We start from the raw sequence: 24,550 nt of genomic DNA on the forward strand, positions 1-24,550 counted from the left end.
TGCTGGGAAAATGTGTTTGTAGACACATGAATATCTTCTTTGTATTTGGATCAAATGTCAGAATCACAGAATATTTCAGTTGGTTAAGTTCATAATCGAAATAGTTGCTTTGGTCAGTTGCTTTTTAAGACTGTTTAAATATTTGATAAAAAGTCCATATTCAAACTTTATTTATATTAGTGTTGAACAGTGATGTTTATGCGATCAGACAAATTATATCTACATCAGAAAGTTTCCTTAACAAATACAAAAATACAAATTTAAGAAAAACAAACTGTACAAACATCATTTAATTCAACAAACAAGCAGCAGCTGCATCGTGACTTCCTGTTCTCACTCGTCTTTCATCCTGGAAACAGGAAGAAACTTTCCTGCACAAGTAGAATTTGTGTTCTTTCGTTTTCTTCACTCAGGTTTTCTACGTCCAGTCAAAAAATTATTAAAATGTCAGAATAAAAAAAGTTTGTCCACATACACAATAACATGGACAGATATCAATAATGTAGAATTTCATAAAGAGACGAGACTTAGAGAACTAATATTTTGAGAGAAAACATTTGTGAGATTGAAACTATTTCTTTATTTTTATGGATATTCTTTTGCAGGGCACTTGCTGGATGACTTTTAAATGAAAGTTAGAAAACTGATTTCAGATCAGAGGAAGTAAACACTGGAATGAAGCAAATCCACTTTTTTAACCCTTAAAAAGAAAAAAAGAAAAAGGTTTAAAACATTAAAATGTTTGTATTGTGTTGTGGATTTGGATCTGAGATTAACGTCAGCTTTTAATTTGAAAACTGAAGAGAAAGAACTTTCATGATAGAGGAGTCAAGGTAAGTTGAGGTCTGGGGGGGGGGGTGATCAGGTGAGCCTCAGAGTTCAGGTGTGAAACATCGAGCACTCAGACACGTGTACTTCTGTTAGCGTGCACGTGACACACTGGAGCTCGACTTCTGGCATTTACAGTTTTGCAGATGTTTCATGTTTGTTTTCGAGGACGTTAATATTTGAAATAACTTAACAAAAACAGCGTTGACCAGCGGGACTGAGCAGCGCCGTCATCAGCTGGGCGGGTTCCCTCTCAGCCCCAGAGGAACCAGCCGCGGCATCGGCCTCCAGGCCGGCACTGCCTCCTCCCGCCGGTCGGCCGCTGCTGCTCTGTCACTGCTGGCAGAGTCAACCACCTTGGCCCCTCCCACCTTCATCTGCAGCAGAGGGGGCGGGGCCAGGGCATTAGCTGTAGTGCTCCCATCGGTTGGTCCAGTTTGAGGTCCGGTCTGCGTCCTCTCCGTGTGGCCCTGAAGACCTCCACGCTCTGTCTCAACCGCAGCGCTGTTGTCACTGTCCAGCTCCGAGCTATGGGTGTGGCCCGGCTCCTTGGCTCCACCCACTGCGTGGTCCACCTCGTACGAGACCCCCGCTGTGGAGACGATCTCATTGAGGGACGTGGGACTCTCAGCGCCGCCGTCGGCTCGGGTCTTTGACCCCGAACCCAGATGACCCACCTCTGACCCACAATCAGCACTCAGTCCTGGGCTCAGGGTGGTGGAGGAGGATGGGGTCTGGTCCAGGATCTGGTCTGAGGGGAGAACTGGTCCAGCAGAAACCACCTGAGGGGGTTGAGGCAGGTGCAGCCGGTTTGAAGCCTCTGAGAAGGTTCTGGATTCTGAGGGAGAATCAGGTTAGAGAGAGGTTAGAGGACCAGATGGGGGGCGGGGCAGTGAGCTGAGATGGACCTGCTGATTGGTCAGACCGGGGACGTTGAGGGTGACAGAGGCCACTCCTACAGACTGGTAGAGGACACAACTTACTTTCAAAATAAAAGAAATTGAAGCAGAGAAGAAGGTCACAGAGCTCAGTCACTACCTGGTGTCGCCTGCAGAGCCATCAACGGATTCAGGGCTAGTATCTGTTGTCCTGGCAACGCTGCACCGATCCGGGACAGAAGGTCAGCCGGGACCAGCACCTGACCAGCCGGAGCTGCACCAACACAAACAGATGTTTAAAACAAACATTGACTCTTCTGTCCGTGTCAACACACGTCATCACCATCAAGTTTCCGTATGTAAAGAAACGTTAAGACATGAAGCGGAGTCGACTCACCGGTCACTTCCCTCAACTGCTTTGAATAAAGTCAATTTAAAAAGCTCAATGCTTAAAGTTTAATTACATTTATTTCAGCTGTATGAGTGGTGAGTAAATAAGTTCATGAGTCACCTGATCGATCAATCATCCATCAATAAATGAGTCAAACTCACCGTCACCAGCCAGGAGCAGAGATGATGGAGCTGGTCTCCTGCTGCGAGACAAGATGTTCGGCTTCGTCTTCAGCCGGTCGCGAACCACAGGTGCGATGTGGTAAACAGCATCCTGGACCGACTTCAGGACCGCTACAGGGTGAGGTGCTATGACAGGTACAGGTGCAGCTACAGGGACAGGTCTCTGGACAGGGACAGGGACACGGACAGGACCAGGACCAGGACCAGGACCAGGACCAGGACCAAGTCTCTGGACAGGTTTGGTAGAGGGCTGGGCCGTGGTAGGAGGAGCTTGGAGAGTCGGCAGCTGTACGTTTGATGATATGAATATGATGTCATTATCAATGTTGTTTCCTGTTGAGAGATTAGGCTCAGAGGCTCCGCCCCCTACTGGTGCTTGCGGCTCAGAGGCTCCGCCTCCTACTGCTGGTGCTTGCAGCTGATTGGCTGCTCGGTGTCTCTCCTGCCTCTTCAGGACTCTCTGCTCTTCTTGACCTGCAGCCACAAACACACTTGGTCACACCAGGACCTGGATCACGAGGCTCAGTGGTCACATGACGCTGCTTATTAACTGCACATGAGAGGGGCGGGGTTTACAGCATGTGACCAATCACAGACATGGATAGTTAGACTGACAGCAGAGCCGAGGATCAAACTGTTCAGAGGAGATCAAACCTTCAGAATAAAAGACGTTTCAGTTCCAGCTGCTGAATGATGAAGAACAGCTGGTGAAACATCTGGGATTGTTTTTATAGTCAAACTGTTCATTAACAAGAGTAGTTCAGAATATAATCTCTCATGTTATTTACTTTCTCAGTGTGTGTCTGACAGTTTGAGTCTTTCAGGTGAAACTCTGCTGAAGAAAACAAAACACACACACTCTAAAGAAAGAAGTCGATTTCCAAATCTTTAAAATACAACAAGTACGACACTGGTTCTATTTCTACTTGATATCAGAACACACGTGTACAATGAGGTTTGTAAACAAGTCAGATACTGGAAGGAAAACCAGTAGAAAACCACGAAGAACAATAGAAACTAAAGAATGGACATCGTTCTCAAAGGGATGTGACCCCCCCCCATCATAGTGCTCAGTAGATGATGAGGGAAGTTTCATTTTTGGATGAACTTTGCCCTTAATGTGTAGATTGTAAACTGTGTTGAGCTTCTCTGCATCAGCCACAGTGAAGCAGCTGCAGTCTGTGGGACGGTAAACACCTTACGGGTCGGTTCTGTGGGACTGTAAACACTTAACGGGTCGGGTCGGTTCTGTGGGACTGTAAACACTTTACGGGTCGGTTCTGTGGGACTGTAAACACTTTACGGGTCGGGTCGGTTCTGTGGGACTGTAAACACTTTACGGGTCGGTTCTGTGGGACTGTAAACACTTTACGGGTCGGTTCTGTGGGACTGTAAACACTTTACGGGTCGGGTTGGTTCTGTGGGACTGTAAACACTTTACAGGTCGGTTCTGTGGGACTGTAAACACTTTACGGGTCGGGTGGGTTCTGTGGGACTGTAAACACTTTACGGGTCGGTTCTGTGGGACTGTAAACACTTTACGGGTCGGTTCTGTGGGACTGTAAACACTTTACGGGTCGGTTCTGTGGGACTGTAAACACTTTACGGGTCGGTTCTGTGGGACTGTAAACACTTTACGGGTCGGTTCTGTGGGACTGTAAACACTTTACGGGTCGGTTCTGTGGGACTGTAAACACTTTACGGGTCGGGTCGGTTCTGTGGGACTGTAAACACTTTACGGGTCGGGTCGGTTCTGTGGGACTGTAAACACTTTACGGGTCGGGTCGGTTCTGTGTGACTGTAAACACTTAACGGGTCGGGTTGGTTCTGTGGGACTGTAAACACTTAACGGGTCGGGTCGGTTCTGTGGGACTGTAAACATTTTACGGGTCGGGTTGGTTCTGTGGGACTGTAAACACTTTACGGGTCGGCTCGGTTCTGTGGGACTGTAAACACTTTACGGGTCGGTTCTGTGGGACTGTAAACACTTTACGGGTCGGTTCTGTGGGACTGTAAACACTTTACGGGTCGGTTCTGTGGGACTGTAAACACTTTACGGGTCGGTTCTGTGGGACTGTAAACACTTTACGGGTCGGTTCTGTGGGACTGTAAACACTTTACGGGTCGGGTCGGTTCTGTGGGACTGTAAACACTTTACGGGTCGGGTCGGTGCTGTGTGACTGTAAACACTTAACGGGTCGGGTTGGTTCTGTGGGACTGTAAACACTTAACGGGTCGGGTCGGTTCTGTGGGACTGTAAACATTTTACGGGTCGGGTTGGTTCTGTGGGACTGTAAACACTTTACGGGTCGGTTCTGTGGGACTGTAAACACTTTACGGGTCGGCTCGGTTCGGCTCCAGCAGCTCACAGAGGTTTTTCCTCTGAGGAGAATCTAGATCTTTCATTGAGATACTCAGACACAGATTTTTAATCATTACCAGAAACTCGAGTTTCTTGCTTGATGGTTTTTCTATATTCAGTCACAACTTTTGTTTATTATGGTGTTACCATGGTAACGTTTGTACCTGTTGGAACGATGGTTGAGAGGAAGTGGTCCCTCCTCTTCGTCAGCCTCCTCTTCTTCTCTGTCAGACGTGCTTCCGTCCACCTCAGCTCCTGGATCACCTGCTCCGCCTGCAGCACAGACACAACTCGGACTGAGACAGGAATCGAACTCCCGATACGATCACGATACTTAGGTGGCGATACGATATGTATTGCGATTCTGTGGGTATTGCGATTTTGTAAGTATTGCGATTCGATATTACGATTTCTTTTGGTTATTTTTTTTTTTAAATACTGGACCATGGAAAACAGCTGAATCACAACAGAGTCAAATTTACAATTTTTATTTCAAACATTAACATTAACTTAATGACTGCCGGGCAGCCAATAGAGAAAATACATAAAAATGTGCCCTATTATTGTAAAGCCCCATAACTGCACACAAACTGACAGATTAAGAAATGTATGCCACTTAGGCTACTTTTAAACAATTAATAAAAGGTAAATTAAATAGAATGAATAAAAGTCTACTTTAATAGTAAACTTTGAAAGAAACAAAAAGTAGGTTATTGTTGTTTGCATGTAGGCGATGCAAAGCTAGTGATTGGGTATGTTTAGATTCTTGTGCAAAAACAAGAGCTGGTCAACATGCTCTGGGGTGAGGTTGCCCCCCCCCCCATAGACCCCCCCATATAAAACAAATAAATATATGTTTAAAAAAAAAATGTAAAAAAAAAAAAATTTGTGGGAGGCAGCGAGGCGTTTTAAAAATCGTCATTCACAAGAATCGTGATTCGTTACTGAATCGATTTCCCCCCCCCCCCCAACTCTGACTCATCAGAAGGATCTGACATGACACAGCTGTTCAGATATATTTGAATGAACTGGTGTTAATTGGGCTCTTACATTACTAAAAAAAGGTCAAGCTGACAGTGAGCGCCCTCTGCTGGACGAGGAGATAAACTACATCCGATAGTATTTTACATTCAATTAGGCACAAACATGCACACACTCACTCGCTCTTTAGCAAAACCCCCCCATGCTTTGCTGTGCCTGCTGCTTCTCAGTGATGCACCTTGATAGAGGAACTAAATCACTGTTGTTGGTTCTTTGATTCTGTTTGTGTGGTTGACAGAGTGATTCCTTTTCATTCATCTTTGTTTTGTCAGACTGCTCCACTTCCAAAACAGAAGAAAAACTCTATTGGCCAAAAACATTGGCTCCATAACAACGAACACACTCCACAGCCCTGGACAAAATCAATCAATGACTCAACCTTTGACCTCTGAAGTCAAATCAGTTCAAAGTCTGATTGAACATCGACAGGATTCTGTAAAGATACACGTTCACGAGGCAGAAAGGGGTTTTGCGAGGCCACAGTGACCTTTGACCTTTGACAGATAAACAACAGTTTGCAGTGACATCACGAGAGCGAACAGGAAACAATGAGGAGAGGATTCTGACCGTGTTCAGCGTGGCGAGTTTGGAAGTTTTGTTGTCTTTCAGTCCGATTTCTCTCCTCAGACCTCGAAACATCTGATGGAGCCTCACCCGACGCCTCCTCTCCAACAAGTTGTGAGTCTGTCGCTGCACACACACACAAAAGGTTCTCATCAATCTACACACAATACTTCACAATGACAATTCACATACATTTACAAAGGTATTCAGACTCTGTGTTACAATACTTGTTACTGAGCTCTGATGCATCCGACTTCTATCGTAGCAGGTTTAAACGTGTGTCTCATAAACTGTAGAGAATCAAACAAAGTAAACGTCCTGTACGTGTCCTAATAACTTGTGATCAGTGATGGTGTTTATTGTTAAAGTGTAAAGTGAGCGCAGGTCACTTTACACCCTGAAGCAGTGAAAACCCATGAAGCTACGAACGTGGCAGAAACATGATAATGTTCAGTGAGGTCATCGCTGCAGGAACCTGAACATCAACACATCTCAACCCAACCTGATGTGAGTCTAACTCTAACCCTCAGACATGATTGGTTTAGTGCAGCACTTCTCTCATTGGCTGTTTGTGTTGTCTATCAAAACATCGATGGAATGAGTTCTATCCATGTTATATCAACATGTCATGAATTTCTATATACAATTATTTAAATGGTAACAGGTATTTACATAATTATGAAAACAGGACGAGTTGAAGTCTCTTGATGAGAAACGTTTCACTAAATCTCTATAAAAAGCTTTTGATCAAACAGTTTCATCTTAATCTTATCGTATCTTAATCTCCCTCTGAGCATCACACGGAGGCAGAAACCTAATAAACTTTTTCTCCTCAAATAAAATGTTTGTACCCGTTTCCCATCATTTCATTTTTCTTGATATTCTCCCACAGTTTAAACCCCTGCTCTGTTGAAACCGGCGAAGCAGACGACTGCTGTTCTCCACTTTTCTTTATGTCTTTTCTTTTATTGTCTTCCTTCTCTCACCTGCCTCCCTGTCGTCTCCTTCTCTTCGTTGATCGTCGGCTCGTCTCCGAAGTCGGACGAGTTCTCTGTGTCTCCACTAGAGGACGCTACCAGGTCCACCACCTCAGACTCTGTGGGGATGGGCCTCATCTCCTCGTCCACGCAGACTATGTCCAGGTCCACCAGGTCAGAGGCCAGCTCCGGCCCAGCAGGGGGCTGCGATGGGGGTAAAGGTGTGACCTCTGACCCTGAAGCAGGGGGCGGAGTCTGGGATGTCGTGGGTTTCTGAAAGGCTGACAACTGACGAGCAATCACAGAGTCCGCTGACACCTTCACTGCTTTGCTGTTGAGCTCCGCCCCCTGACCTTTGGAGAGTTTGAGGGAGAGAGGGTTCGACGGGGGGGCGGGGGGGTGGGAGGGGCTCTGGAGGGAGGTGCTGGGAGTCGTCACCACCAGGGGGGGGGGTTTAGCACAGCTGATAAAGATCCGTTCCTTCTTGGAGTTGGTAGGAAGGATTTTAAAGGTGCACTTCATCTTCTGAGACAGGAAACCAGAGCCCGGGCCAGGGCGGGGGGGACGGGGGGGGCCCGGGAAAGACTGGAGGCCAGACAGGGGGGAGGGGGAGGGGGGGAGTGAGGTCTGTGGTGGGATTTCAACAGGCCTGAGACCTGTCACAGGGGGGAGGAGTGAGGGGGGAGCACAACCTGGAGGGGGGGGGGGGGAGGAGTTAGAATAAATGTCTTTATATATTATATATTATATTTCATAAAGATGCTTTAACTTGCTCCAGTGCAGCTGTTGTAACACTGAGGTCAATGAAGACTGAAGTTTATTCAACACAACACGTCCCTGAGGGCGGAGCCTAAACCTGGAGCTCCAAGAGACCAGGGGTCATGTGACCTTCATGTGACTGATCATGTGACTGATCATGTGACTGATCATGTGACTGATCATGTGACTGATCATGTGACTGATCATGTGACTGATCATGTGACTGATCATGTGACTCAGTGGGTGTGGCTCCGGGGTGAACTCACCTGCTCTCAGCTTGCTGATGGGGAGGAGCTGGACCAGCCGACCATCTGGAATCCGGTAGTAGTGCCCCCCCCCTCCGGCTCGGTGAACAGGTTGCAGGACCACCCTCTGACCGGTGGGTAGGACGCCGGTCACACCAGGACCCGGGACCGCTGCCGAGCCGGCACAGGGTTTCACCAGCTGAACCTGAGAGGCTGAAACAGGTGGAGTTATAGATTATAGTTATAGATTATAGTTATAGATCTGACAGCTTTGGTTCCAAACTGAGGGTCAGGACCCCAACATGGGTCCCTAGAGGTCACAAGAGGTCACACATGTGTTACGTCTTCAGTCTCACCTGTTGAGGGGGTGGAGCTACCAGAAGCAGCAGGTGTCACCTGACCTCCCCCAGCCGCAGGAGTCTGGTACAACCTCACAGCTGTGACCTGGGTCCTCGCTGCTGATTGGTCGAGAGCTGTGACACACACACGGATACGATCTCCATTCAATGGGTTAAGTGTGAAACAGTCAGTTTTATATGCAACACAGAACAAATATTTGCTTATCCTCAGGCTAATGTTAGCATTAGTTACCTTTATTATTGAAAGCTATATTGCAATAAGCCAAAAAACGTGTTATTAACAAACAGTCAAACCCACAACTCCTAGGTTGTTAATGCTAAGTTAGCGCTGTTAGCATGTAGTCCAAGCCGCGGAGCAGGAAACTACAGTTAGCTTGTTCGCAGTGATGTGAGACTGTTTTAATAAGACTTTGCAGAACTGTTAAAGTTCTGTTGGTTATGTTTAAATAAAATAATATTTCTAATATTACCGCAGACTCAAAGCTGCTCGCTCATGGCTACGCTCGTTCTGCTCTCAGCTGAACCTGGGGCCGAGGTGCAGGAGTCTGACTCACTGACGGAGAAGTTGTGTCCTCACCTGTGGAAGAGGGGGGGGCGGTAACCGTGGGGATGGACGGCTGTGTTTGGGGTGGGGGGGTGTCGGCAGCAACGATGTTTGATGAAGCCAAGAAGTTAGTTTGGGGGGTCGGGACGGAGCTCTGGGTCTGAGGAGGTTTAGAAGGAGAACCCAGCTGCTTCCTGCCGGACCCCACCCGGCCGGTCAGGTAGGCGGCCAGCCGGTTCGCCGGATGGAGCGCCCCCATCTTTCCTAACTGGATCTTAGCCAGAGGATAGAGTTTCCCGTTGACCTGGAAGAAACAAGAGTTGATGTCTCAGTCTGTTCAGCTTTGAAACTTTATAATATGTTGTTAATATCCGAGGTTCCTAACGAGTCCTCACCTGGACCAGGTGGTCGGCCCCCCCCGCTTGTCTTCTTCTGGCTGAGAGGAATCCAGCAGGAGAGATTCCTGTGAGGAACGGTAGAGCCAAACTGACCATCTCCTTCTTTTGCTTTCGTTTCATTCCCCCCCCACTCCTCTTGCTCCCATCGTCCATGTGGTAAAGTGTTGAGTCGTTCTCCTCCAGGACTTCACCTTCCTCCAGCTCCCGCTGCCAGTCTTCTGGAGGCTCCTCCTCCTCCTCCGTGATCTCGCACTGCCACGCCTCCAGAGGCTCCTCCTCCTCGCTCGCCTGTTTCAGGCGCTGCAGAGACACGAGACACATTCACAACACATCTCATTCTGTATGGGGGGTCTCCCCGGGGGTCTACTGGCTGGACTGGTTTGGGTTCCATGTTAAACTGTTCCACAATGATACTCAGGAAATAAACCTTTATATCTACAGTAAGAACACTGAAATAAAAGTTGAATAAAACTTCCTCCAGTGGCTTCACAATATAAGCCCACTGGAAAAGTATCTTAAGTTGGTTTTGTATCTTGCCGTGAAAAGAATATGGTTATAAAAGTACATTATTAGAAAATATGTCATTTTCAAACATCCTGTTTGTCCAGAGCTCAAAGTGAAAAACAGTTTCTGTGACAAGAAGTACACAAACTGACACAAACTGACACAAACTGACACAAACCGACACAAACTGACACAAACTGACACAAACAAAAACATTCTCTACTTGATTTTCAGGTTGATGCTGGGATCGCAGAGTTTAAACCGGTACCTCTTGTTGTGGTTTCTCTGTCGTCTGGTTTCCCAGTCGTGGTGGTGTGGGTGGAGCTGCTGGTTTCTCAGGCTCCTCAGTGGGTCTGGTGATGTGGACCATGTACTGGATGCAGGCGTCTCTGCCGCTCTCCTCCACCTTCTGACTGGTGGGACGGATGAAATACTTCTGGATCCAGAACGGTGTCTCCAGTCGGTCCTGAGCCATCGCCTCACACAGCCGCGTCAGCACCGAGCTGCGATCTTCATCCGACGCCCACTCACACTCGGCCATGATGATCAGACGCTTGGAGGGTTTGGGGCCCGGCTCTGGGGGGGGGCTCAGACGCTTGGAGGGTTTGGGGGCCGGCTCTGGGGGGGGGCTCAGACGCTTGGAGGGTTTGGGGGCCGGCTCTGGGGGGGGGCTCGGAGGCCGCACGGGGGAAACTAGCTGAGCTGCTTTGTATGAAAAATACAAGAAAAAAGTCAAATACAAAAACCAGTCAAACTTTTTTCATAACATCAGAAGACGGAATGATGTCGGTCAGTGGGTAAACCAGGCCGACTCCGTTACCATGGTAACCCCTCCTCTGGAATCACCTGGTCTCATAGACGCTGTGGAGGAACTGAACAGCGTCGATGACACGTCTCAAGTCGACAGAACGTGTTGCACATTCACTCTGAGACGTGAAGCAGATCATCGATCCACTTCATCATCAACTGTGAAATCCGACGCGTTCTTTGTGTGTGTGAGATTCTATACATCAACCAACCAATCAACCAACCAACCAACCAACCAACCAACCAACCAACCAACCAATCAACCAATCAACCAATCAATCAACCAATCAAGTGATATGTTACATTCTCTGTGTCCAGCTTCACGATCTCCCAGCATGGAGGGGCTGTGATCATGACTTCTTTTACTCGTTTAGTCTTTACCTCTAACACTATGACTCTAACTCTTTGACTCTGACTCTTTGACTCTAACTCTTTGACTCTGACTCTTTACCTCTTTGACTCTAACTCTTTGACTCTAACTCTTTGACTCTGACTCTTTGACTCTAACTCTTTGACTCTGACTCTTTACCTCTTTGACTAACTCTTTGACTCTAACTCTTTGACTCTGACTCTTTGACTCTAACTCTTTGACTCTGACTCTTTACCTCTAACTCTTTGACTCTGACTCTTTGACTCTGACTCTTTGACTCTAACTCTTTGACTCTAACTCTTTACCTCTTTGACTCTAACTCTTTGACTCTAACTCTTTGACTCTAACTCTTTGACTCTGACTCTTTGACTCTGACTCTTTGACTCTTTGACTCCTTGATTCTAACTCTTTGACTCTGACTCGAACTCTTTGACTCGAACTCTTTGACTCTGACTCTAACTCTTTGACTCTAACTCTTTGACTCTGACTCTTTGACTCTGGCTCTTTGACTCTGGCTCTTTGACTCTAACTCTTTGACTCTAACTCTTTGACTCTTTGACTCTTTGACTCTTTGACTCTGACTCTTACTCTTACTCTTACTCTTTGACTCTAACTCTTTGACTCTAACTCTTTGACTCTGACTCTTTGCCTCTGAGTCTTTGACTCTGACTCTTTGACTCTAACTCTTTGACTCTCTGACTCTTTGACTCTAACTCTTTGACACTTTGACTCTGACTCTTTGACTCTGACTCTTTGACTCTGACTCTTTGACTCTGACTCTTTGACTCTAACTCTTTGACACTTTGACTCTGACTCTTTGACTCTGACTCTTTGACTCTGACTCTTTGACTCTTTGACTCTTTGATTCTAACTCTTTGACTCTGACTCAAACTCTTTGACTCGAACTCTTTGACTCTGACTCTAACTCTTTGACTCTAACTCTTTGACTCTGACTCTTTGACTCTGGCTCTTTGACTCTAACTCTTTGACTCTGACTCTTTGACTCTTTGACTCTTTGACTCTGACTCTTACTCTTTGACTCTGACTCTTTGACTCTGACTCTTTGACTCTGACTCTTTGACTCTAACTCTTTGACTCTAACTCTTTACCTCTTTGACTCTAACTCTTTGACTCTAACTCTTTGACTCTAACTCTTTGACTCTGACTCTTTGACTCTGACTCTTTGACTCTTTGACTCCTTGATTCTAACTCTTTGACTCTGACTCGAACTCTTTGACTCGAACTCTTTGACTCTGACTCTAACTCTTTGACTCTAACTCTTTGACTCTGACTCTTTGACTCTGGCTCTTTGACTCTGGCTCTTTGACTCTAACTCTTTGACTCTAACTCTTTGACTCTTTGACTCTTTGACTCTTTGACTCTTTGACTCTGACTCTTACTCTTACTCTTTGACTCTAACTCTTTGACTCTAACTCTTTGACTCTGACTCTTTGCCTCTGAGTCTTTGACTCTGACTCTTTGACTCTAACTCTTTGACTCTCTGACTCTTTGACTCTAACTCTTTGACACTTTGACTCTGACTCTTTGACTCTGACTCTTTGACTCTGACTCTTTGACTCTGACTCTTTGACTCTAACTCTTTGACACTTTGACTCTGACTCTTTGACTCTGACTCTTTGACTCTGACTCTTTGACTCTTTGACTCTTTGATTCTAACTCTTTGACTCTGACTCAAACTCTTTGACTCGAACTCTTTGACTCTGACTCTAACTCTTTGACTCTAACTCTTTGACTCTGACTCTTTGACTCTGGCTCTTTGACTCTAACTCTTTGACTCTGACTCTTTGACTCTTTGACTCTGACTCTTACTCTTTGACTCTGACTCTTTGACTCTGACTCTTTGCCTCTGAGTCTTTGACTCTGACTCTTTGACTCTAACTCTTTGACTCTGACTCTTTGACTCTAACTCTTTGACTCTCTGACTCTTTGACTCTAACTCTTTGACACTTTGACTCTGACTCTTTGACTCTGACTCTTTGACTCTGACTCTTTGACTCTAACTCTTTGACACTTTGACTCTGACTCTTTGACTCTGACTCTTTGACTCTTTGACTCTGACTCTTTGACTCTTACTCGTTGACTCTGACTCGTTGACTCTGACTCTTTGACTCTGACTCTTTGACTCTGACTCTTTGACTCTAACTCTTTGACTCTGACTCTTTTACTCTAACTCTTTGACTAACTCTTTACCTCTAACTCTTTGACTCTGACTCTAACTCTTTGACTCTGACTCTTTGACTCTGACTCTTTGACTCTAACTCTTTGACTCTGACTAACTCTTTACCTCTAACTCTTTGACTCTGACTCTAACTCTTTGACTCTGACTCTTTGACTCTGACTCTTTGACTCTTTGACTCTTTGACTCTGACTCTTTGACTCTGACTCGTTGATGCTAACTCTGGTGGGTGAACCTACCAGCAGGAGGACTGGGGGCTCTGGTCTTTGCTTCCTTCAGGTCCAGGTCTCTCTGTTTCACATCTTTCAGTTGAACAGATTTAGGCTTCAGGGTTTTCTTGGTGTCCTGAAGAAGGAGACGAAACACAGATCTGCTTTTGAACCAGGATGGGGGGGGGATTTTCTTTCAGGTTGATGCCGGACTCGCACAGTTTTAACCAGTACCTGTTGTTGTAGTTGTGGTTTCTCTGTCCTCTGGTTTCCCAGTCGTCGTGGTTTTGGTGGAGCTGCTGGTTTCTCAGGCTCCTCACTGGGTCTCGTGACGATGTCCTGGTGTGACGTGAGTCCTACCGGTTGTTTCCAGCTCTTCCTCTTTCCGGTGTAACCTCTGACCCTGGCACAGCTGCCGTTATCACTGCTCTCCTGAAAACAAACACACAAGATTTCAGTGGCAGTGCTTCAACTGCCTCCAGCAACAAGCAGAGTTCCAGTCGAGCCACTAGGGGGCAGGAGCCAGCCGGGGTCATTTTGAATCTGCAGAGGAAATGACATCATGACTGTAGACGACTAACTTACAGAGCTGCGGAGCACAGATGCTGAGTCAGGGACGGATGTCGGATCTGAGTCTCTAGCATCCTTCCTCCACAGAATCCGGACCCGCTCAGCAGGCTGGGAAACGCTGTCCGCCTCCTTTAGAACTACAAATCAGACAGGAAGTTAGAGGTGAATCCTCTTCAGTCAGTGGTGGTGCTGCGTCATGTGTTCTCTTGAAGCTGTGAAGGTCGAATTGTTTCTGTATTTGAACCGGAGGTCACACCTGCTCACGAATCTGTCCTGAGATACAATCAGCTCGAGTTCACTTGTTCACACCTGAATGTGTCTCCTGTGATCACACCTCACTTCCTGCTCTAAAAGCATATAAACACACATGTCAGTGGCGTTCATAAATATCAAATGATGTGTTGACCCGGTTCACACGTGTGTGTGTGTGTGTGTGTGTGTGAGAGTGTGTGTGTGTGTGTGTGTGTGTGTAAAAACGTCATGACCCATCAGTCAAGGACATTCAGTGAACAAACTCCCCCTGAAAGGAAAGTCAAGAGCTGAAGCTCAAACCAAATCACCAGCGCCACCTGCATGCTACTTACTGTAAGCCATCTTCATCCTTCTCCTCCTCCTCCTCCTCCTCTTCCCTTGGGGGGAGGGGCTGGAGTCGGAGCCGTCCAGGTTCTTGAGGAGGACGACCTTCTGCTTGAGGCAGCTGCAGCCGAACATGCAGCCGGGCCGGCCGCAGTGACTGACCCTGGAGCAGTGGGACAGGCTGGAGCAGACGCAGCCCAGCCGGCAGAAGTCGTTCAGGCAGGGCGGCGCTCGCCTGCGGACCAGCTGCACGGGAGCGGTGGGATTCTCACTGACGAAACCCTGATGGAACCACAGAGCGTTAGAGTTACAGTTCAGTGGCTCTGTCCTCAGTGATACTGAAACTAACTCTCTCCATGTCAAACCCTGTTTACATCTATGAGACAAACTGTGGTTGGTGAATATGAGACTATTCTAATAAAATGTGATGTGAATGTTGTTGAGTCTCCATCATTAGTTTAAACCTGCACAGAGTGATGCTCCTGTTGAACACAGCGCTGACCTTTCACCCCGTGTCCAGGATTCTCCTCACGTTCTGCTGAGTCATAGAAACTTCTGCTGCTCATTCATCTGCTCTGTTTTATTTCTTATTCTTTATTTAACACTGCAATCTTTATGAAATCAAATCTGGAATATGTAGAGTAGAGCTCAACAGTTTTGGAGAGAATGACCATCAAGATTTTCTTGTTTAGAAGTTTGATGCAGATTTTTCAGGATAAATGTAACTGTTCTCATTAACTTGCAAAGGAAAACTGAACAGAGGAGATGGTTGTGTCTCATCTGTTATTGAAGTCTGTCATCAGGGATTTTCACCAAACGTTTTCTTTACAGTTTGCTCTCGTTGCACTTTGTGTTGTCCTGTGAAGCTGGATTCTTTTGATTTTTATAAATCCAAATAAACACAGAATGTGAAACTTTACTCGGTTCGAGCACAGTGTGGTCAGGCTGGGTGTTTACACTGCACATGTCTGTCATCACAGAAAACGAGCACGTGTTCCAGGGACAATAAAACAAACTCAGTGCAGCTACATCCACTGCATGGAGCTCGTGTTGCTTCAGAAACTAGGAACTGAACGCCGGTCGGGTTCAGATAGTTTTTTCTCGTTGGTTCAGATGGAAAAGCCCTAACTCTCTCTGCTGTTCTCTCACTCACTCGATTCCACGTCACATGGTTTAACGCTGCGTTTTCATTGGTTGAAGGTGAATGTAGGAGCGCTTTTATTGATGCAGCTGAGGTCCTTGATTAAAATGTGGCAGAGTTGATGTGAATTCAAAGTGGAATATAGATGAAATTTATGTATATATAAAAATCTCAGTGAGGATTGGTTTGTTTATCTTATCTCACGATGCAATATGTTGATGAAGGGACCAATCAGCCTAATTGTGATCAATGGATCAGGTTATTATCAAGTTTCACATATATTTACTGACAAACATTGAGTTTACTAAAATAGAAGACCGTCCTTTGACTCATTACTGCACTAAAAGAGAGTTTAGAACTCAGTGTGGTGTCCTACCATGAGTGTGAACAGTGATGTCAGGGCGATGGCGGCCCGCTCCGCGGTGATGCTGGTCCTGGGCCGGCCCTCCCACACCACGCCGTCCTCCAGGTCCTTCTGTCGGATCAGAGCTCGGGTCAGCACCGGTCTGCTGGGCTTGGTTCCCTGGTCGGCATCGGCCCCCAGCTCGGAGTCCGACTCCAGAGGAGCCAGGTCCCCTGAGCCATGCGGCAGGTGGGCCGGGGTCCGGGGGGGGCTGAGGGTCTGGCACAAGGACTTGGGTTTGAGTTTCCTTCTCCTATTGGGGGCGGGGCTCTGAGGGGACAGAGTTAACAGGTCTGAGCGGTTGAAACCGAGCTTTCGTTTCTGGTGTTTCTTGGGTTCGTGAGGTTCAGTGACGGGTGTTGTGTTCTCTGACAGCGGGGGGGCAGCTGAGGTCGGGACTGCAGGCGGATTAGGGTCCAGGTCTGCTTCAGCTGGACTTGGTTCAGGTGTTGAAACTGAAGCAGGCGCCGGTTCAGGTCTGAGTCTGATCCTTTTAGGACCTTTGTGTTTCTTCTCTTTGCTGGAAGTCTTTGTCTCTTTGAGGGAGGGCTTTGATCTCTTGGAGGGGGGGATGAATCCAGATATGAGGTCGGAGGTGGGGGAGCTGGCAGTGTGTTTTTTCAGTACGCTGTCCAGGGTCCGGACGTAGCTGGTGCTCCTGGCGGGGAGCTGGTACACCACCGGCCCCCCCGCGGGCTGAGAGAAGCTGGCGGCCCGCTCGTCGATCAGCTTCCCTTCGTTCTCCAGGTACTCGTCCAACATGTCGCTGCAGAACGCCGACAGGTTCTTCTTCGGAGGATCTGAACTGGGACCAGCTGCAGGACAGAAGAAGTCAAAGTGAAACCAGGAGAAGTGGAGACCCAGGAGTTCGTATCTGAGAGTTACTGCAGAACGGTGAGATCGTGTAGTATTTTAATGTCTTCCTAATAAAAAATATAAAGTTGTTATAATAATAGGATTCAAATTATACATTAGACATGATTACAGCACAAACACTGAGATCAAACCAGGAAAGAGACAGAGAAGGTTGACAGGAAGTGAACAAAGTGCTTTACCTTCAGGTGTGGCGGATGAAGGAGTGGGCGGAGCCTCCGACGCAGTGAATTTATCTCTCCAACCTTTAATTTGAGTGACGTCGGTGGTTTTTCCTGTTCTGGACACAAACGCTGCAGAAACACCAACATTTGAACAGGTTCATGGATCCAACTGGTTCCATTGTTCTACAGTTCATTGATTGACAATTCACAAAACTGCAATAAAGCCCAAAGGCTCATTTCCATCACACTTAAAACTAAACCACAAGATGAACTCATCACGTCACTGTGGCCTCTGACCATCCAACTCTAATCAGCCGTTGAAAATGTGAAGAAATCTCCTGAAGAAAGACTTGAGATATGATGGTGAAGAGGCCACACACATGTTTGTGAGGTCACAATGACCTTTGACCATTAATCCTGGAGTCCAACTGAACATTTGAAGACCCTTCCTCACAATGTTCACAGAATAGTTACTTATCCGATCATTCAAATAGAAAACACTGGATACAAGCTCTTGTTAAATGAAAGTTTTTGTGAGTTAGGATCCCCAGCTTTATGGAAACCTGACTCAGGCCAGTGTGAAGGAACTCACCCTGAGGTGGAGGCAGCTCCAGGGTCACAGGCTCCTGGGACGCTCCTGGGGAGATGGGCAGATAGACTCCCAGGTACTGCAGGTCGATGGCCAGACTGGGATCCAGAAGGTTCATCTTCAGACCCACTGAGTTTTTCAGAGACAACCACAGTCAGTCAGGTTTTCAGTTCATGTCGATGGGAAATGTTATTTATCTTCTGCAAAACTGTGAAAACCTCCACATAACCCTGAGATCAGCCTGGTATCAGGTTCTCTGCAGCTCAGCTTCGTTTCCTTCAGCACTGAGATGCAAGCATCTTCTTTCCCAGCAGAGATCAGACTGATCCACTCATTATCCTCTTGAATATCCCTCATAAATACATTATTTATAGATTTATCACCTTATACTACAGGTATTGATACAATGGCATTCTTGTAACCACTATTCTATTTATTCTATTCTATTGTATTTTATTGTATTCAAATATACCGGCTGCTATGACAACTTAATTTCCCTTCGGGGATGAATAAAGTAATCTATCTATCTATCTATCTATCTATCTATCTATTTAATTATTTATATTATTTCGTTGCTTTTTTTCCTTTTATTTCAATTCTTGTAATGTTTGACATTCAACTTAGCTTTTGTAATTACACTCATCCTTTTGTCTTGTCACTTTGTTCTGCAAATTGCTGCATTTATAAAGTTGTTTTCTTTCTTCTTCTGTTTTTTCAGACAGTATGTTTAGCTCCCTCAGCTCTGCAGCGCCCCCTCTGGGTGGGTAAAGTCCTTCTCCTGCTGGATGTCTGTGTTGGGTGTAATATTGGAACATGGGGGGGGCTGATACTGACCTTCCTGCAGCACAGGGTGAATGACCTGTTTGTGTTTCATCATCTTCAGGTCCGTCAGGAGAATCTTCTCACAGCTACTGATCCTCTCCACACTCTCTGCTGGACACCAACACATTGTCCCGTCATCATTCACTGAAAAGAACAGTTCAAAGGTCAATTCTAGCCCTTGTTTGCTAACATTTAGTCTCTAGTTTGTTATATTGAGCTACTTGCAGGTAGCACAAGTTTATTTTTACTCATAATTTAGAAATTACCTTCAACTTCCTGTTACCTCCAAGTTAGCATGTAGTTCCTGCTAACATGTTCTCCCTGTTCACTTACGAGTCCGGACCGATACGTGGTATGAATAAGTAAAACTGAACCAGCTGATTACAGGGGCTGGGGATCATAGATATATATAAAGACTAGATATCTCGCTCGACGGAGCCGGACGTCACCACATGGCGGCCATCTTGTTGCGGGAGGCTCTCTCACCCATAACATTGTGTTGGTAGTTGTAAATAACCATAACTTGCTCAATTTTCAACCGATTTTGAAACGGTCTGGTTTGTTATAAACGTCAGAGATGTAGTTATGACACTGCATAAATTATTAATTTTTTTTAGAAAATAACATAATTATTCATAAGTACACAGTGTCATATCTACATCTCTGACGTTTATAACAAACCAGACCGTTTCAAAAAATTGAGCAAGTTATGGTTATTTACCACTACAAACACAATGTTATGGGTGAGAGAGCCTCCCGCAACAAGATGGCCGCCATGTGGTGACGTTCGTCTCCGTTGGCCGGCAACGCGGCAGAGATATCTAGTGTTCATATCTGTGCTGGGGATTAGCCTGTTAGCTAACCGGGAAAGGTACAACACTAAGAAATATCTACAGCTATTGTACAGATATTTTTGCCTTTATTATTGGAGCTTTGGAAGCCGTGTCACCCTGCTCCCAGTTGTTATGCTAAGCTAAGCTAACCATCTCCCTCACCCCTCTCTATTGTAGACATTCAGAATAAATAGACATTCTTATTCTGTCAATATACATTCAGATTTTAAATCACAAAGAATTCGCTATCTGACTGTAATAATAATATGGATGTTATCACCATTCTGACCTTCAGGTGTCGGCAGGTGACCTTCAGGTGTCGGCAGGTGACCTTCAGGTGTCGGCAGGTGACCTTCAGGTGTCGGCAGGTGACCTTCAGGTGTCGGCAGGTGACCTTCAGGTGTCGGCAGGTGACCTTCAGGTGTCGTCTGGTGACCTTCAGGTGTCGGCAGGTGACCTTCAGGTGTCAGCAGGTGACCTTCAGGTGTCGGCAGGTGACCTTCAGGTGTGGGTAGGTGACCTTCAGGTGTCGGCAGGTGACCTTCAGGTGTCGGCAGGTGACCTTCAGGTGTCGTCTGGTCGTGTGAAGGTTGCGTGAGCGTTTCCTCAGGCGAGTCTGCGATGTGAAGCTTGAGGGCCTCCTGAAACACCAGGTTTGGTTTTAATCACCGGCTGCAGAGTTTCAACTTGACATTATTTTATATCACCTGTTTGTCTCTCTCTACCTGACGTCACACAAATAACTGAATCTCATCTTTGCGAGCATCAGGGCTTTAAATCACAGGACACAACAGAAAGTAAATATATATATATAAACATGCGTGTGTGTGGCGATGTTTTCGTGCTACTACACATTCGCATAACAAGAGTGGAAGATTATCCCCATAAGGACCTTTCAGAATCCAGTTAGCTACATAGAGATTTCTTTACATTACATTTAGCTGATGCTTTACCTGGTCACAGCAGATCTGCAAATGTATAAAGTGTTAAGTGCTAGAAGGTTTTAGATCATTCAACACAAAACCTGATGAGAAGAAGAAACGCTTATTTCAAGTTCACACAGTTACTGTTTGATAAAGGCTGTTTCCTGAAGAGACACAAGCAGCTACAGAGGTTGGATGGAACATTTGAACTCACAACATTGATCACTAATGGACTAAATGCTGTGTGGACAGTTTGTTGGTGTGAATCTTTACTTGTACACAACCTGGACTATCATCCAACTGTGTGATTTGGATTTGAGTATCAAGTTTCCACTTCAGTCACACTGGTAACAATGTGCTACAGAAACGTCAGTGGGAAGTTGTAACAGATATAGTTTTACCTTGGATGTGAACGAGATAAATAACTGCTCCTCCACTTCCTCCAGGCTCGGCTTCATGCTAGTGTAGGTGGCATCATCAACCTTCTGGTCCATATCCATGTTGGCAAGCATTCGTCGGCGGGACTTCTTCTTGCTCTTGCAGGGTTCCTTGGCTGGGCAAGGTTGGAGTAGCTGAGAAGGTTCATGTGCAATTGCCTCTACTATAGTAGGAGGTGGGCAGGTAACTGCCACTGCCTCAGAATTTGAAAACTCCAGCCCCATCCCAAGGTCGTCATCGGTGGAGAAAAAATGCACAAGGTCTGCGATTGAAGGCGTAGGTGATAATCCACCTCCATCTAATGAAGAAAAAGTTGGAGACAGTGGCAACTGCAGTGCAAGGGGGGAGAGTTCTCCTGGGAAAGGCAGCAATTGTTCGTTCTGTTGAAATGATAAAGTAGGATCATCCAGAGCCAGAGATGTGCAGGTTTCAAGAGTTTGTGGTTCTGTGTGGGCGGGAGACGAAGAAGGCAACAAAGGCGATGAGATAGATCCTAAAGAAAGTGGCTGTGATGTGGACTGAAATGTTGTGTAGGAAGTGTCTGTGTACGGCTCGTGTGTAGGTAACACCGTATGCCATTTTAACAAAGTTGGAGTAGAGTATAGATTTGGAGATAACTCTTCAGGGGCTTCTGCTCTCAGAGTTGTTTCAGAGGTAGTGGAGTTCAGGTCAAAAGCTAAGGAGGCAGGCAGGGGAGGTAACGGTTCTGGAGAAGTAGAAGCTGACAACGGCTTAAAGCCAAAAGGAGAGCATTCAGGGTCAGGGAGCAGAGAATCAGACTGCATGCTGGGGGAGTCGGGGGGTAGTGTGGAAGACTCTGTGAAGGTCTGTGTTTGTGGTGAGTTCAGGGACATTAACACTGTGTGAAGGGACGGTGACAACACCGGAGATGCAGAAGAGGTAGCAAGAGTTGAACAAATGGAGGATGAAAATGTCCCATGGGTAAACACGTGCCGATCGGAGTGAGGTGGCACTGGACTGTCATCTGGTAGACCCATGTCCGAGCCTGGGTGTTCGAATACTGAAATGGATGTGTGCCCATCGGCCCTTGGTTCCTTCTGCTCTACATCTCCTACAGCATCTAAACATGAGGGACTACAGGACTGAAGGGCTGCTGTAACTGCTTTTCCAGGTGGATGAATGTCTGCACTGGCTTGTCCCGAGGAGTGGTTGTTAAATTTTGTTCTATCGCCAGTGAGATCTTTCAAGGGAACATTAGCACTGCTGGCACGATCAGAGAGGACACATGTAGAATCCTCAGCAGAACTCTGGGACTCAGATGAAAGTACTGGGGGAGGAGAACCTGGCCTAGTCTTGGACTTTTTAGACTTTGTCAAATGCTGCTTCAAAAAAAGAGCAAGGGCTGGTAGAGGTAGAGGAGCCGGTCGTTTATGCTGCTTTATATTCACCTCCGATGGAAGTGCAGGTGTAGGTTTGTGGTTTGAATCAACAGAGGTTTTCTGGGACACCACTGGAACAGCAACGACGTTCGTGACCTCAGAATCATCAGAGCTAGCTTGGTCCTTGCAGTTGTGTAAGTTCAGAAGGTTCCTATCCTGTTTGAGTTTCCTCTTTGACATTAAACCAGTTTCACAGTTCTTTACACACAATGTTTCACTGTGTGGTTTGTCTTTCTTGGAGACATCTTCTCTTTTACTTTCTAGAGCTGTGGTGTTAGTGTTTGTTGGCTCCGCCCGGTGGGAGGAGCTGTTACTTGTGTCCAGCTGCTCCAGGTTACATCGTTGAAGAGAAACGTGAGCCTCCCGAATAAGTTCAGAAAATAACTTCTGAGATGGTTGTGAACTGCTGCTGAATGAAATCAAATAATAAAAAAAATGACATTAGTGATTTTCTTTAACATGACACTTGTCTAATCATAATCTGCTGAATGTGAATATGACAGAATTGCAGCAAAAGCTGGTAAACCCACGAACTAGAGATGTTTCATCACCAATACCAGCAACTGCAACGAGTCTGATGCTGCCGACAACATTGTGCTGTTTATTAGTTCTTTCCAACTAGATAACAAAAGTTGTATGTCATACATTTTCTGTGAGTAGAATCGTCAGCGGTATATAGATGTTACAAATACTGATACTTGGTATCGACGGGGGGAAATTTGTCAGAACATTTCTATTAATAATAGCTGCTTCACTCAGCAAATAAATTAACATTGGTTGATGCAGCCAGTTAAATCCCAGATTAGCCAATAACAGCCAAGCTTCTTGACACAACTTTAGTTCTATTGCTTGTTCATGCGTAAGGACTTTTACACTAGGGAAACTATCAGCTGATTATAAATAGAACCTCTAACTTCAAAAACACCAACTCACAATTCAAGACTTTGCAGAACAACCAGTAGAAGTTGATACTAATTTAATTCAATTGTTTTTATTGACTTGATAACCTGCAGAGCTGTTAGTTTAAAAGCTTTTCCAACAAATTTGGGAGGAGCCAATCAGCAGTCAACAGGTTCGTTTTTCAAATTAACTTCACAAGCTAAGGGAGTTAAACTGAGTAAGAAAACACATCGGTAAGTTCGATGGAAAGTAGGAGGTGAAAGAGTTCCCCTGTGAGGGGGGGCTCTACTATCTCCCTAACCCTAACCCTGTGAGGGGGGGGCTCTACTATCTCCCTAACCCTAATCCTGTGAGGGGGGGCTCTACTATCTCCCTAACCCTAACCCTGTGAGGGGGGGGCTCTACTATCTCCCTAACCCTAATCCTGTGAGGGGGGGCTCTACTATCTCCCTAACCCTAACCCTGTGAGGGGGGGGCTCTACTATCTCCCTAACTGTAACCCTATGAATCCATCAAGCATTTGAAGAACCAGCGCACAGATGAGCACAACAAATTCAGAAGAAAGGGGAAGAAGAACAAACTGCAGCATCTGTTAAAACACATTATATAACTTCTTAAACGCACTAGCACTGGATCACCACTAGGTGTCGGCTGATCAGCGAACTCCAGGTGGTTCAATCCGGGAGGAAAGTGTTATCGGAACATCTCTAATCTCATGCAAGCCTGATGTGTGAAACAAGGAATCTGAAGAGCCATTATCTTCGTTACAAAGTCAAACTCTTACCACAAACTGTCCTCTGGACCCTGGACCGCTGACGGATCTCCACTGGAGGTTGACTTCTGTAGGTCACTGGACATCGGACGTTTAGTATCCATTGCTTTTGAGCTTCTTGGTTTATGGTTTGCAAGCAAACACTTCAAGCTCTCTTTCACAGGATGAGGTTCAGTGGTTGTTGTGCCTCCAGCTTTATGCAAGTCTTTGCCAGAGTTCAACTTCAGTTTTAGTCCCAACGAACTGGACCCATCCTCCTTCAGTCCTTTGGCAAACGGGTTATAGTCGACTTTGAGCTGAGCGAAACGGGAGTTCTGGTAAGCGGTGACTGCCATGAACTCAGTCTGAGGGAAAGTGAATGTGACAACACAAGGAGCATTTAGCTTAATGTCTTTCAGCGCCTTGTCGGTCTGGACCACATGCAGGCGTGGGGAGTAGCGGTGCATGGGCTGCAGGACGGTGTTCCCCTCCTGCTCCGAGATGTTGTTTGTGAGCTTCAGTTTGTAGAAGGACACTGGATTCTGCATCCAG

The 24,550-nt window shown here is 46.2% G+C and overlaps 1 protein-coding gene across 1 annotated transcript in view; it reads right to left on the reverse strand.

Moving 5' to 3' along the window:
- Positions 1-148: 148 nt before the first annotated feature.
- Positions 149-24,550, reverse strand: part of mgaa (MAX dimerization protein MGA a) — a 26,065-nt gene continuing 1,663 nt past the window's right edge. Inside the window, exons 2-23 of the mRNA XM_061082222.1 lie at positions 24,032-24,550; positions 20,911-22,756; positions 19,876-20,227; positions 18,766-18,897; positions 17,935-18,060; positions 17,361-17,471; positions 16,279-17,120; positions 14,770-15,043; positions 14,201-14,322; positions 13,850-14,047; positions 13,646-13,751; positions 10,301-10,737; positions 9,526-9,828; positions 9,164-9,434; positions 8,584-8,700; positions 8,249-8,440; positions 7,233-7,915; positions 6,250-6,372; positions 4,806-4,914; positions 2,259-2,753; positions 1,867-1,980; positions 149-1,666 (exon numbers count right to left, since the gene is read on the reverse strand). The exon at positions 24,032-24,550 is cut by the window's right edge and continues 651 nt beyond it. Coding sequence (XP_060938205.1) covers positions 1,062-1,666; positions 1,867-1,980; positions 2,259-2,753; positions 4,806-4,914; positions 6,250-6,372; positions 7,233-7,915; positions 8,249-8,440; positions 8,584-8,700; positions 9,164-9,434; positions 9,526-9,828; positions 10,301-10,737; positions 13,646-13,751; positions 13,850-14,047; positions 14,201-14,322; positions 14,770-15,043; positions 16,279-17,120; positions 17,361-17,471; positions 17,935-18,060; positions 18,766-18,897; positions 19,876-20,227; positions 20,911-22,756; positions 24,032-24,550 — 8,077 coding nt within the window. The 3' untranslated portion in view covers positions 149-1,061. The remainder of the gene's footprint in view (positions 1,667-1,866; positions 1,981-2,258; positions 2,754-4,805; positions 4,915-6,249; positions 6,373-7,232; positions 7,916-8,248; positions 8,441-8,583; positions 8,701-9,163; positions 9,435-9,525; positions 9,829-10,300; positions 10,738-13,645; positions 13,752-13,849; positions 14,048-14,200; positions 14,323-14,769; positions 15,044-16,278; positions 17,121-17,360; positions 17,472-17,934; positions 18,061-18,765; positions 18,898-19,875; positions 20,228-20,910; positions 22,757-24,031) is intronic.

Source organism: Limanda limanda, chromosome 12 (assembly GCF_963576545.1).
Source record: "Limanda limanda chromosome 12, fLimLim1.1, whole genome shotgun sequence".
Classification (NCBI taxonomy): domain Eukaryota; kingdom Metazoa; phylum Chordata; class Actinopteri; order Pleuronectiformes; family Pleuronectidae; genus Limanda; species Limanda limanda.